General features: G+C 33.8%; 1 protein-coding gene across 1 annotated transcript; it reads left to right on the top strand.

Annotated features, from left to right (window-relative positions):
• Positions 1-718: 718 nt before the first annotated feature.
• LOC130091588 (antigen WC1.1) lies at positions 719-14,644 on the top strand. The gene is made up of 17 exons (XM_056259531.1): positions 719-975; positions 1,106-1,210; positions 2,076-2,273; positions 2,527-2,727; positions 4,331-4,615; positions 4,727-5,035; positions 5,240-5,446; positions 6,279-6,599; positions 8,031-8,333; positions 8,489-8,779; positions 9,636-9,899; positions 12,055-12,336; positions 12,472-12,594; positions 12,845-12,925; positions 13,353-13,439; positions 14,023-14,169; positions 14,269-14,644. The coding sequence occupies exons 1-17, from the start codon at positions 858-860 to the stop codon at positions 14,469-14,471; spliced, it is 3,525 nt and encodes a 1,174-aa protein (XP_056115506.1). The 5' UTR covers positions 719-857; the 3' UTR covers positions 14,472-14,644.
• Positions 14,645-15,550: the final 906 nt, after the last annotated feature.

The raw sequence follows: 15,550 nt of genomic DNA, 5'->3' as shown, positions 1-15,550 counted from the left end.
TGTTCTTGGCTCATTTTAAGACTTGTGATTTTAGTGAATTGTTAACTGGAGACTCTTTCTCACCGGATCATTTGAACCAGTGAGTTGCTGACTCGAGAACAGAATGAATCGTTTTAACAGGTTAACTAGCAAATAACAAAAAACGAACCGCTTATTTGAAATCAGCTCGTTTACGAATCGGTTGCGTCTTGAAGCGGGTGACGATTTCTTCAGTTCAAAATAACGAGGAACGACATGTTTTTATGAAATGTAGAGGAGTAAAAAATATGATAGGCCTGTTATGCTTTAAGAATGTAGAGAAGAAAAAAAATGTTTCCAAAAAAATAAAAATGCTCTGATAAAGTACATACAGCCTACTTGAAATATGTACTTAAGTAAGTTACAATGTAAAAATAAAATACTTTGTTACTGTCCACCACTGTTTATGACAACATAAATTCAAGATATAAAATATATCTATTCAATCTGATAAAAGTTATGATGTATAGCACTTGAAAGTTTACTATACAATATTTTATTGCATTTAAAATAAGTACGGTTATTTAAAAATAAAAACACATTTTCATATTTTTTTTTTTTTTTTTTTGAGAATTCTTATATATATTTTTTTTTTAAGCAAAAAAAGTTTGTTTTGTCTTGCAGGCCTCAATGTGGCTTTACGTGGATCGAACAGCCCGTGTAAAGGCCGGCTGGAGGTGCGTTACGGTAGTGACGGTCAGTGGGGCTTGGTGTGTCATCACGGGTGGAAGAAAGAAAACGGACAGGTTGTGTGTAAATCATTAAAGTGTGGGGACGTGAAGGATTCCGGTTATCAGATTGCCCTGTACGAAAATCCACCTCCACCCAGACAATATTTGATGGATCAAGTGGACTGCATATCTAATGAAACAAGCCTTTTGGAATGCCCATTTTATGGTGGTGAAAACATTAAGTGCAAAAAAGATTTTTCTTCTTACGTTGCTGTTGAATGCACTGGTAGGTGGTGTTTCTGGTTTTGCATGTTTAACTGAAATTATTACATTTTATTTTTATGTTTTGAGGTCATCTTGGCTAGTATCCAGAGGTGAATCAAGACACAGTGTTGATGCCAAGCTTTTCACCATAGGAAATGTTCAACTGAGTTTGAATGGGCAGTGGGGTAAATGTGCTGGAATGGTGGAGTACACAACGCAGAACGGCAGCTTTGGTGTCTGTAAAGATTCTGCCTGGGGTAAGTGGACAAAAACAAGAATTTATTTTTCATTTCTAGTTCTTAGACACTAAATGTTGACTAAAAAGAGGAATAAAAAAATCATCTTTTGGAAATTGATCTTAATGCCTTAAAACTTTAGTATTGGTGTGTTCACTTATGCTAAGCACTGTAAATAAATAAATGTTTAGCTTTATGTATATTTTGTGAATTATAGTCTGTTAACTTTGGTGTTTGTCAATGCATATTAATATTAAATATGTAATTATTAATAAATATTTGTGTATATATATATATATATATATATATATATATACACACAAATGTTTATTAATAATTACATATATATATATATATATATATATATATATATATTAGGGCTGTCAAATGATTAATCGCGATTAATCACATCCAAAATAAACGTTTTTTTTACATAATATATGTGGGTGCACTGTGTACAATTATTTTATATATATAAATACACACACATGCTTGTATATATTTAAGAAATATTTTCATGTATATTCTGTATATAGATTTATATATAATTTATATTATATATAAATATAAATATTTTATATATAAATAATATTTTTTTCTTAAATATACATGCATGTGTGTGTATTTATATATATACAAAATAATTATACACAGTGCACCCACATATATTATGTAAAAAAAAAAAAAATTTGGATGTGATTAATCGTGATTAATCATTTGACAGCCCTAATATATATATAACATTACTTAAGGCCATGAAATTCAAATTGGTATTTTGTGGAGGAGTGAAGTATATATATGTGAAAAAAAGGTATGTACTATTGAAAGTGATAGCTGACACTTTATGCAAGGATTATCTTTATGTATTTAATTGCATCTGGCCAAGGTAAAAAACCAGCAGACAAGATATGCCAGGAGCTTAATTGTGGAGATTGTTTTCGGGGATGTGATAAAGAGAATGGACTGTTCAAAGGACAAAAGAGCGAAGAAAATGTATCGCTTAAATGTCATGACAAAGAAAAGTTCTCTTGGCAATGTATGGAGTTGTCAAACTGCTCGGAACGAGTCGGTGTGATCTGCACAAGTAAGTGTAAAGCTACTATTGTTAAACAGCTTTCTGGAGTGTGTCGCTCTGATTGGTGGCATTCATATTCTAATATTCACCATCATCCATAGCAACAGTGTAAATCAGTCTGTTCATCCAGGAAACGGAACATTTTCACTGAAATTCCTTGACATTTTTTCAGTAATTGTCCCAGACAGTATTTCCATGGTTTGTATCAAGTGAGTGGTAGCATTCACACTCATATTTACACTGGAACACTTGTATTGTACAGAACACAAGAGGTTCCGTCTGCGAGATGGCGACGATCTTTGCTCTGGGTTTGTGGAAGTGCACAATATCACAGATAAATCATGGGTTCCTGTTAAGGAGGAAGATGTCAGCCCTAAAGACATCTGTACGCAATTAAATTGTGGTACCTCTGGAAATTTCACTAACGATAATGGAAATAACAGTCTCCGACTGACATGCTCAGGTAATGCTGTTTTTTTTTTTTTTTTTTTTTTTTTTTTTTTTTGTGTGTGAATAATATTACATAAATAAATATTAATAAGTATTTAAATGTTTGATACGTTATTATTAAATATGTAATTATTAATAAAAAAAATACTAAATTGTACAAAAACTGTGTTTCTCTCTATTTGTATTAATGTTATTATTACAAATAGAACATTTTATTTTTTCTCAAGTTAAATTAATACGAGTTGCAATTTAATTATTGGGTTATTAATTATTATTATGCTGGTCGTAAAACCTTGTAAAATGTGAATATGATGTAAACGTTATTACTAGACTATATATTTGTATTTATTATATTTTATTATATTTATTATGTTTTTTGTACAATGTTATTGAAACAATGTTACAAAGTGAACATTGTATTGTTTCATCTCAAGGTAAATGAATACATGAAAATGTGTTGCAATTTAATAAATGGGTTTTTATTATTATTATTATTATTATTATGGTAATAGGGTAGACAGTTTGAGTTGACATTACACGCTCAAGGTCGTACAACCTTGTGAAATGTGAATGTAATTCTGACATTATTAAAAATAAAAATAAATATTTATATCTATTTATTGTTATGTGTATAGTCATATAGATAGTAAATAGACTACTTAACCAATATATCTTATTTAATAAAATAAAAAAGCTTTTAATAATACATCACATCAACTTAAAATCTCTCTCTCTGTCTCTCTCTCTCTCTGTCTCTCTCTCTCTCTCTCTCTCTCTCTCTCTCTCTCTCTCTCTCTCTCTCTCTCTCTCTCTATATATATATATATATATATATATATATATATATATATATATATATATAGGGCTGCTCTTATGGAAAAAATTATAATCACAATTATTTTGGTCAGTATTGAAATCACGCTTATGCAACATGATTATTTCACATGACTTTGGGAACTTGTTGCATTTATTAAAAAGACACCTTTCAACAATTCTTAAAAAATTGAAATTTGAACATTTATTGTACTTTTTGAACTATTAAAATAAATAGTTCTTTACAAATGCTCTTAAGCAAAGGATAAGAGTATTCAAGTAAAAATTATAACCACAAATAAATAAGATCAACAATAAAGTGCACTTCCACAATCTCTTGAAAACAAGTTTCTTTATTAGATTGTCATAGGTCACTTGGTATTTAATTTTCAAGTGGTTAAGCAAATTTGCGGTGTTCCCTTGCGTTGCAGCCACTACCATGTAGCAAATCTTGCACAAAGCATGTTTCTGCTCCTCGTTGCTTATATATATATTATTATTAAACACTGGGGTAGTAACAGGCCAAAAAAGCCATCCTTCTAATGAAGGAAAGGATGAATGTGACACGAAAAAATAGTCACCGAATTTTTGTGATTTTTTTTTATTTTATTTTTTTAAGAAAAAAAGTATATTTGAAAAGTCAGCATATTGTTTTGTTTGATGTACATTAGTAGTTTGTGTTAATAATGCATACAAGTTTTATTGAATGCTAACTGCAAATGTTTTATTTCAATTCACTGTTTTCATTTGAATCCTTTTTTATTTTATTTGGGGTTTTTTAATGACATTTTCTGTGTTCACAGGCAAGGTCAAGCTCCGCAAATTCACATCAAAGTGTTTCGGAGATGTTAATGTTAGTGTGAACGGCTCTGACTATGGAGTGTGCTACAGTGAATCAAATAAAAGACTGGGGGAGCAAGTGTGTAAAGAGCTTGGCTGTGGAGAGTTGCTGGATGAGAAAGAGGGCCGCGCCATTTCTAATGGTTTGCTGAGTAATGTTGAGTGCCTGGGCAACGAGGCGTCACTGTGGCATTGCCTGGCCAAACATGAGATAAAACGATGCAAGGCAACCACTGTTATATGTGCAGGTAACTGAGACAGCCTTGCAGTTAATTATGATCTATTCAAAATATACAGGAAAGTTACTTGAATCACCTGCAACTGAGGCAATAATAAAATATGATGGTTTTAAATGGCAGGCAGCTTGGATGTGCGTTTGAGTGATGGTCTGGGTCAGTGTTCTGGACGTGTAGAGCTGCAATGGGAGGGCTCATGGAAGTCCATAAACTCCAACGGGTGGACCGCTGTGGAATCAAACATGGTGTGTGAACATCTCAAATGTGGTCAATCTACTTCAATGACTAAACTCTTCATTGAAGGGAAACAGAAACAACTGGAATCGCCATGGCGTTTCAAGTGTGAAAGCTCTTCAGCAAAACTCTCTGAGTGCTTAAAAGAAACGAGAACTTTAAGTCCAAGAGCGCCAAATGTACAAATCATGTGCCAAAGTAAGTAATAATATGATATAAAAATATATACCAATTTTGTGTTTTTGACATATTTTCACAATATTTACAGAATTTTCTGCATACTTAATCCCAGTAGTTTTTACTTCTGTTTATTAAGTAATTAAAGCTAAGATATGACTCTGATTGCTCTTCATGTAGAGCATGCACTATAAGTAACCACAAATCTTTTATCTTCATTCGCAGAGGAAGAACTTATGTTCTTTGAAGGTGATTCACCCTGCAGGGGAAGAGTACTCATCAAGTCATTTGACGGTGAGGCCGAGGCCCGCCCGCTGTCTGAAAAACCAGTGGCAGACAACAAGACAGAAGCCAACGACATATGCCGTGCAATGCAGTGTGGTGACGTAGTCAAAAAGCAAAACGGCACATATGCCGATGTCACATGTTCAGGTATGCGTGTCAACACAATGTCTCTGATTTTAACCTAGTATATATGACTGCAATTTTCTGCAAACTTGCTATTTAGCAAAATGAATGACTTGAATAACTGATCTTGTGAATAGTTTTTTATTTTAGCATTACAGAGACCATATCATACACTTTTTTTACAGCATTTTTTGAGGTTAGTCAAGGGGTCTTATTCCAGTCACTTAATTGACTCTGTTATGATTGGCTATTGACTGTCATTTTATTCTAATTTTATCAATTGCATATTTCAGCACAAATAGTTTTGTGATTTTGAAAATGCTTTGCAAATAATTTTTTAAGGAAAAGCTACACTGCCTAAAAAAATACATTTACAATTTCTTAGTTTTTGAAAGAAGTCTCTTATGCTCACCAAGGCTACATTCATATGATACAAATTACAGTAATACTGTAATATTGTGAAATATTATTACAAATTAAAACTGTTTTCTATTTGAATGTATTTTTAAAATGTAATTTATTTCTGTGATGCAAAGTTGAATTTTCAGCATCATTACTCCAGCCTTTAAATGTCACATGATCCTTATATTGCTTGTATATATTTGAAAAGTCTTCCAGTTTTGGGGATTTACACATGCAAGAACAGCCACTATAGTTATAGAAACTGTAATTTATTTTCTCTGATAATATTTCCTATATCTCTGTACCATCAAACCACATTCATCTGCAGAGGAGCAAAGCATTTTCAAGATTTATGCAGTTTTATTTTTAAGCACTAGAGGGCCAAGAGCTACATAGTGTAGGTTTAACATTGCTGTGTGTAAAATGCTAATATTCTTAATGATGCCACTTGTAGGCTCGGTGAACGTGACACTTCGAAACAAGCCTGAAAAGAATGAAAGATGCTGGGGAGTGGTAGAGGTCTGCAAAAATGGAATATGTGGTGGAGTTTGCATGGACACCTGGAAAATTGAAGACTCCACAAAGATCTGTGATAACTTGGGCTGTGGTAAACCAATTCAGATCACGTCAAAAAATCAGATTCCGACACAATACCATGGATCTGTGAACCACTATAGTGTGTACTGCTTGAATGAGGTGAAAAATATAAGCATGTGCAGGTTTATTCCCAATAGCGACTCCATCTGCAATAATCCAGCCCAAGTGATATGCACAGGTAATGCGTACAGTTGCTTTGTTCACCACCAACTGTTTATGTTTTTTTAGTCATTAGAATTGTGGCAATGTATTTTTTGTTTTTTCATACTTAAAAAAAAAATTGAAGTGTCAAAATTAGGGATGCACCGATGTATAGGCTAATAATCGATATCGACGGAAAGAAATATTTTCACTATCGGCCAATGGCTGATTGTTTTAAAACAGCTGATGATAAGGGCTGATTATTATATCCCGTCAAACAAAAGGGGGTGGGAAAATGTGTCAGATTCCAGATTCTGTCCATTTTATCATGAAATTCAAACAATAAATTGAGTTTTTGAGTCATCTTTTCGTCTTTAATACAAACAAAAAACATGCATGAACGTCAAAAAGTATGTTGGGAAATTCAGTAGGCTACAACTTACCGAAATCATGTCTCATGTAATCGCTAAATCTGTGTTTCAACCGCGGAAAGACATCAGTAAAACAGCTTGAGAACATTTTCACGTAACGTTGCATTTACCTCAGAAAAGTTATCCAATGTGCACAGTTCATTAATTAGCTATAAAATAAATAAATAAATAAACTAGAGGGGACCTTATTTAGTCTTTTTTATTATATATCTGTGTGAATACATTTGTATTAAAATAAGCGTTTATGAAAACTACCTTATGTGCATATGTGAATTGTATACAAACATTTCAGTTTTTATTTGAGTGTAATTATTATATCTGAAAATAAATAGCAGTTGAATATAATAGTTTTGTCTCTGTTGTTAATTTTAATCTCTAATATTATGCAAATATACCAAATGAGAGCATTCCCTTTATAGTTTCCCAGCATTAGCTGGAAGAGATTTCTTTCCCTTATGAAAATCAAACTCGGTAACAGTATCGGCAGATATCATTCTGAATAATCTGCTTTAATTTAAATTTAGTATTGGTGCATCTCTCATGTTTTACACATACCTTTGGGTACCTGGGTACCTACATGGGTACCCTTTCCTACACTTGTGAACCCTGGGATAGGGTTCTTGTTTGTATATGTAAAATGTTGATATAAGAAAAATACAGCACAGTATGAGCATGCAACATGTGTGCTAGAAATGTTGCAAAATAAATCTCCACTGTCTCCTAAAATGTACCACAAAAACAGTGAGAATTCTTCCAGTTTTGTACATTTGACATTTTGAACCAAAATTGTACAATTGACAATCCCTATTCAACATTTTTTCCGTTGATGCCCGAAATAAACAGGGTTTAAAAGTTTTTGTGACTACAAAGTGCTTGAATATTTTGTGAGGCAAGCATTACAGAATTACAAGTGTGAAATGCTGGCTAACACTGAATTAAAATGGGCCTTAATCTCGGGTTAAATAAGATGTTAACCCAGGGTTAAGCACAATGTGAAAAGCCGTTTAATAAACATTTATTTGATACACTCCCTGCAGACAGCGTCAAAGCTAAACTGGAGGATCCAAGAGACAAATGCGCTGGAACTGTGTCACTGTATTACCCTGGGAAGTGGACACCCGTCTGCGAAGACAGTCTTGATACAAATCTTAGAAATGCAATCTGCAGGGAATTGAATTGTGGGCAGTATAAACCTACTACATTGACTTTCCAAGACAAGTTTCAAAATGCTGGACTATCAAGTATTCAATGTACGAGTGATGCCAACTCTGTTTCCAAATGTAACCTCGAAGGCATTTTAGTCAAAACCCAATGCACTGTCGGCTATCTACAATGCACAGGTATTTAGCATTTTATTGATGATAATAACTCTTGAAATGTGCAAACATTACTTTTTAGGTGAAGGGTGTAGTTTCTGCATATCCTCTGACTTTTGACCTCTCCATCTTAAACATGCTAACAGAAACCTTTAATATTTCTGCCTTTCATGTAACAGAACAGAAACGATTGCTCCTGTATGAACAGAAACACTCCTGCAGTGGTCCTGTATATGCTCTGAGTGGAGGGAAAACACAGTTTGTCAGTGGACAGGGATGGGGCAAAGAGGAAGGGCAAAAGATGTGCGAGTATCTACAGTGTGGAGACTACATATCACACTCCACTATACCCAAAGACACAAACGAGTGGTGGAATAGGACCTATAATTGCTCAGGGAAGACGGATATTTGGGAATGTGAGAGACATGACCAGGCCTCCCAGCTTCAACAATTAAACATCAAATGTAACGGTAGGTATCACCTCAGTTATAAACTCTTACTTTTTGAGAAGTTTTTTTTTAGCAGCACTGCCAACAATTTGTTTTTTTGACATTTGAGTAAACCAGGGTTGTGCACCATTCAGAATTAAATTGACAATCCCCTTCTAATTCCAGTTCAGTTATAAATGAATGAATATATTTGTGCATATATATATATATATATATATATATATACACTGTTATGGAAGAAAGTATAAAAGTAAAGTATATATATATTAAATGTACAGTATATTAGGTTTATTATAGTTAACTGAAACTAGTTGCCAAAGCAACATTTCTCATTGTAATTTAGTTCAACTTGTACAAAAATAACCTCAACTGAAATCACCTATATAGACATATTTTAAAAAAAATACCAAAACTGTTAAAAATGACAAAAACACAACAAAATTGCTAAAACTTTAAATAAATGAAAAATAAAATTCAAAATATAAAAATAAAAACTTTCAAAATTTTAATAAAAACTGGAATAGTATATCAATGATGCTAAAATAACACACACACACACACACACATATATATATATATATATATATATATATAAACATTTTACTTTTTTTTTTTTACCATTATAGAAGACTTAATTTCCCAGAATGCTCTAATTTACCCTAAAGTGTTCAATACGAACATAAACAGCATGTCAGTATTTAATATTTTGCCTGTTTAGTTGGATTTTGTTTTGGTTTGCAATTAAGTATCAACTCAAGATACCATGGGCGTGCCAAACTCATGACTTGAAAGGGCATCAATTCTTAAACTCTTTCCCAACTACTCTATAAACATACCACACAGGAATATCTGATTGTCTGGTTTCATTCCTCTCCAGGTACACCTCCAGCCATTGTCCTCTCAAAAAAATGCACAGGCGAGGTGAGAATAAATAACGAGAATGTTTGTGCGTCTATGGACGATCAGATGTACAGTGAGTTATGTGACAACCTCGGCTGTGGTACGGCCTTCCACCACTGGAGTACAGATTTAAAGAAATCAAATTGCTGGGATTTCAGCTGCACTGGCAAGGAGACGCTGCTGTGGCAGTGCGGCTTTAAGAAGGACGTATTTAACAAAATCCTTTCTGTGACATGTCAAAGTAAGTCATACACATAATACTGGGCTATAAATAGGACTGTTACTGTAAATAATGAATGGATGCTGAAATGTATAGTTCCTCTTTTTAAGGTACACTATGTAACTTTTTTTTTTGTTCAAAATTTACAACATTTAAATGAGTCAATCCATCATCAATCCTTTTTTTCCAAAACGTGTATTGTCTTACCCTGATTCACTATGGTAAGCCTGTTATAAGTTTTTATATTTTATTTCTCTGGAAATTGCATACACACTTCACTCACCTGCGCGTATCTGTAAATAGAGAAAGGTTGCTGGGAGTAGCATATGTTAGTTGTCACAACGAGTGAGAAAGGTTGACATGGAGCTGCTAAATCTCGAACTTCTCAATCTCGAACTTGATAAATATAATGCGCCAGAGCTCGTAATAAAACCAGAATCAACATAGGATTTTCAGAGATGGTGACAACTGAGGGATTTGAAACGTGAAAGTAAAATGCTATAGCACTCTAACAGAGGTCATTGTAAAGCATTATCTATCGCAGTGTTAATTTCGTTGACGAAAATAACGACGAAAATTATTCGTCAACGACATTTTTTCACAGCCGAAAACGAGACGATAACTAAATAAAACCTAGTTTTGAATGACAAAGACTATGACGAAAATCTATTGACATTTTCGTCAACGAATAAAAACTAGACGAAAATGTTAGATAGTGACGATTTGGGAAGCGATCCGTCAGAACTGATGTCCTGCGTGTGTGGTAGATGCGCACATTTGTAGGCTACTGTAACGTGATCTACCCCGCGGTCATAAAACGTTAAAAAATGTGAACGTCTGGGAGAATGAGTAGAGCAGACATATAGATCTCTGAATAAGAGTGACGATGCAAAAAAGAGCTCTATTCGGTGCGGTTTTCTGTGCGCACACACCTAACCCGAAGCGTGCAGTCATGCACAATACACCTACAGCGCGCGAGTAGGCTACTGAATTGAGCTTTCGTGTCTGAATGGAGAAATACACAACAGTATGTCTAAATGTCCTTTTTGGAGAGTATTCATGTAAACTATGCTGGTTATGTCTTAAACTGTGAGTGTGTCAGATGTGCATCAGTGCAATTGTATCCGCATGTCATTGGACATGATCCGACGTCTTAAAGTGACAGTGGCAATAAACCTAATGCGGTCCGTGTCCTTAATTTTGATCAAGCAACAAAATAAAAAAGAGAAAAGCATTCACTGTTTGTTAATAGCTTTAATAAGGATTAATTATATTTAATTCATACAAATAAATATGTCTGCTTGAAAGAATAAAGAATGATGTGTAAGTAGTTATAAGGAATGACTATATCATTCATTGTAAAGAAGACTGTGTTGTACTTTAGGAAAAGTGGTTTTATTTCATTTTAAGATATGTTTTAAGTAACAGCAGTTAAATCTGTATCTGTATTGCATGTTCAAACTTAAAAATCATTCATATTAATAGGTTAATAGATGTTTTCCCCGGGAGTATATGGGTTTGGAAATTTTAGAGAAATTCTAAATTAACGCATTACAATTGAACTAAACCCATTATATTTTAGTCGACTAAATCTACTGTAGATTTAGTCGACTAAAATGTTATTGTATTTCGTCGACTAAAACTAGACTAAAACTAAAACAATTCAGATGACTAAAATATGACTAAAACTAAATGGCATTTTAGTCAAAAGACTAAGACTAAAACTAAATCAAAATTTGCTGACAAAATTAACACTGATCTATCGGATCATTTCATTATGGTTGTTGTAGCGCTGTGCTGGAATATATTTTCAAGGAAGTACAGTGTCTATTAATGGGTAAAGCTACAGTAACGTCTTCAGCTTGAGATCCTTTCCATCTAAACTGGTTATATCTCTCAAGCCTAGTAGTGAATGTTTTATGAGCAGCAATATAACCATATTCATCCGCACAGTCACGCAGAACCAAAACAATGTTCTTCCGCAAAATGCATGCGGTTTTGATTTTTTGTAGCTGTTGGTCAATCTCTGTTTGCTCATCTATATGCTTATGTACTGTATTCCTAATTCACTATTAACAGATATTTACACGTTTTGAAACATTAAAAAGATTAGTCAAATGTATGGAATATACTTCCAGTTACTTCCACTGACAGAATTGACATTTTTTTATTGCAGAGGGTATTGAGTTCGGCTCCACTGAGAAGTGTGGCGGAAAGCTTGTGGTCAAGTATGGAGATCAATGGGAATATGTCTGTAAAGATATATTTGCAGCTAATACTACAGAAGTTTGTAAAGTGCTTAACTGCACGAATGGTCAAAAACGTGTGGATGAAAGGGACATTGCCAAAGAAATAAAGGTGACCGTTAAATGCCCAGAGAAGTACCAGTACATTTCTCAGTGTGTGCAGCCTTTCAATGAAAAATGCACACTCGGCCCTGTTGAAATCAAATGTGAAGGTAAATAGAAGAGACGACAGGAAAATAATCTGTCTTTTTAGTATTTGTTTTACCATTGCTTTCTTTCTTGTTAAGTAGCTTGAGTAAAGGTTAATAGATATTCTGACCTGTGAAACTGTATCATTAAAACTGCAGGTTATGAAGAGAAAGTTAAATCTACAGGGAATTCTGGTCTGATAGTGGGTCTGTCGCTGGGCATGCTGGGGTTGCTGATTATGGTTTTTATGTGGATGAATAGGAAACGCCTACTTTTAGTCTGTGAGTATCGCTTGCACCTTACAGAAAGACGTCATCTTGATCTGCAGACGAACATTATTTTCAGTTACAGTGATATTTGAAGTGCCTTCATCTTGTTGACCTGTTGATGGCGGTGCTTCCCAGTCTTTGTCTCACTACAGACTCGCATAAACATAAAATGATAACATTTACGCAACAAAACATTAACTGTATCCATTTATCGTCCCTGGCCTCCAAAAGCACAATTTTCTACCTGTTTCTCTTTTTGCAGTACGAAATTACAGAAATAAAAATGGCAAAGACATCAACATTGACAGGAATGAAATGAATAACATGGAGAAAGAGGACAGAGGTATATCATTTAATTATTATTTTGAACGATGTGAATATAAAGACATAGGATAATGCATATGTAAAAAAAGCATGAGCTAATACAAAACATTTGAAAATTATATCCAATGGAAATGTAGCTGTGTGTGTGTGTGTGTGTGTGTGTGTGTGTGTGTGTGTGTGTGTGTGTGTGTGTGTGTGTGTGTGTGGTCCAGGTAAACCCTATATGTGGACAAAATATCCCCACAAAGAATCGTAATATCTGAAATTAATGTCTGTGTTGGTCTATAACTTATAAATATTTAGGGGTGGGGGATATAATATACAGTTTGTTCAGTATAAAAATCATCATGTCTATGGAAATTCCCCATAAAACATGAAAACATAACTTGTTTGTGCGCGTGCCTGTGTATATTTGTGTATATTTAAAGCAAAGATATTACTGCTAGCCAAATCTGTTTCAGATTTGTCTCAAGGAAAGGCGTCATCATTAGAATATGATGAATATGAGGATGCGGATCCTGTCAGCAAGACGGGTAAGATATTCAAATAGTTGTCTGTCTGTCTGACTACACGTCCATTTTTCTGTAACTGTAAAATTACTGATGACATTTTTCATTATGACTTTTGCCAAACAATAATCAAGACAAGATTGAAAATATGATAATTAAATGATTTTATTTACACTGGTTTTCTTCTTTTTTTTAATGTTTGATAAACTAAAATGTTAATTTTGGTCAGCTAAAATGACATCCCATATCAGGCTAAATAAATTAAAATGTATGGATAATATGAATCAGACTGAAATGTATAGGAGATTTTTGGACTATGAGAAAAAGAAAAAAATTTATATAAAATATTGGAATATAATGTATCTAAATATGGTTATATAAATAATTATATATCGTAATATATATTTAGCATTCGCATATACTCAGCATTCATACAGTATCCAATATACAAATGCTGTTTAATGATGCTTACTCTCACGTTTTATACGAGAAAGGACACATAGGTTAAATTGAAATGGAATAACAAAATCATAATTATCTTCACACAATAAATATATATTTACTTATTTGTTTGTGTAAGAGTAAATCATATTCGGTTCTCCAACAGGAGAGGAGGATGCAGATGATAGAAGTGAAGTCTCCTCTGGGACCGAATATGATGACATTGAGGGACAAAACAGTGACATCTCTCCTCACCAATCCCACGCTGATGACGACCTCCCACTCCTTCCCAAGCGACCCGACAACATTCTAGGTACAGCACTAAAATGCACACGTCGCAGTGTGTGTGTGTTTGTGTTTAGTTAGTACCATTGTGGAAATGGTGGTGACCTTTTTCCTTCATGTTCTTCAGATCAGGACACCTATGAAGTGGAGACAGAGAAACAGGAGGACTATGATGATGTCATGGCTTTCGAAAATGCAGGGATGGCAGACACACGAGCACAAGTAGATGTAGCTGTGAATGCAGGCACAGATTCAGAAGCAGGTACAGGTGTAAATGCAGATGCAGTGGTGGTGACCACTGAGGTAGAAGTTCATGCTGAACAAGAGTAAGGATGCAGCCACATGGTTACACACTTTATTTCTATAGTCCACTTTAGACATTCCATTAACTGTAAGTAACTTTGCAACTACATCCATAGTTCGGGTCGAGAAAGTCATTTTATTTTCATTTTTGAAATTGGAATGCACACAAGCACACACACACACACACACACACACACACACACACACACACACACACACACACACACACACACACACACACACACACACACACACACACACACACACACAAATTGACTGGATTCAAGGAGTTTTTGTGGTTGTGATAAAAATAGTAATTAATCCTAGTTTTTATCTATGAAGTGTTGACCCAAATTTTACTTTTAAGATAATAATAATAAGAGATAAGATTTTATGTTTTTAGCATATTTCATATCAGTAGAACATTGGGAAGAAAATATAGGCTTAAATATGAATGCTGTGAAAAACCACAAAAGGTTTTGATGTATTTTGTAGTTATTTTGATCTGTTTTTCTTTTTCATTTGTTTTGAATGTGTTGAAGCTTGAGATTTCTGCAGAAATCCTTAATTTAAATTTGATATAGGCTATCCTGTTCATTTGTTTTTATAACATCTTTTAAAATTGTACAAGAGCAATGCCTTTAAAATCATCAAGACCCGGTAAAACAATGTTTGTATAAAAAATAGGCCAAAGTTCACTTAAAGGGATAGTTCACCCAAAAATGAAAATTTGGTCATCACTTATTCACCCTCAAGTTGTTCCACACACACCTCTAACACGAAATAAGGTATTTTGAAGAATATAGGTAACCAAACCGTTGATGAGCTCTTTTGACTTCCATAGTATGGGAAATAAAACAATCATCTGTTTGGTAACAGACATTCTTCAATATATATATATATATATATATATATATATATATATATATATATATTTTTTTTTTCAGCAGAAGAAAGAAACTCATACAGGTTTTAGGGTGAGTAAATGATGACAGAATTAAAAAATTTTGGTGAACTATTCCTTTAACACACTATAGCTGCGTCCCAACTCAAAGGCGGCATCCTTCGTAGTCTTCATTTGAAGAAGAGCCGTGCAACGAAGGCTG

The sequence above is a fragment of the Rhinichthys klamathensis genome, unplaced genomic scaffold (assembly GCF_029890125.1).
Source record: "Rhinichthys klamathensis goyatoka isolate OS25496 unplaced genomic scaffold, OSU_Roscu_1.1 h1tg000169l_1, whole genome shotgun sequence".
Classification (NCBI taxonomy): Eukaryota; Metazoa; Chordata; class Actinopteri; order Cypriniformes; family Leuciscidae; genus Rhinichthys; species Rhinichthys klamathensis.
This window is presented reverse-complemented; position numbering and strand designations above follow the sequence as displayed.

Bases quoted from the DNA above. Each gene is read 5' to 3' on its own strand.
- LOC130091588 (XM_056259531.1), top strand. From the start codon at position 858: ATGGATCAAGTGGACTGCATATCTAATGAAACAAGCCTTTTGGAATGC. The intron at 1,211-2,075 runs GTAAGTGGACAA...CATCTGGCCAAG, and splicing joins CTGTAAAGATTCTGCCTGGG to GTAAAAAACCAGCAGACAAG. The intron at 2,274-2,526 runs GTAAGTGTAAAG...TGTATTGTACAG, and splicing joins AGTCGGTGTGATCTGCACAA to AACACAAGAGGTTCCGTCTG.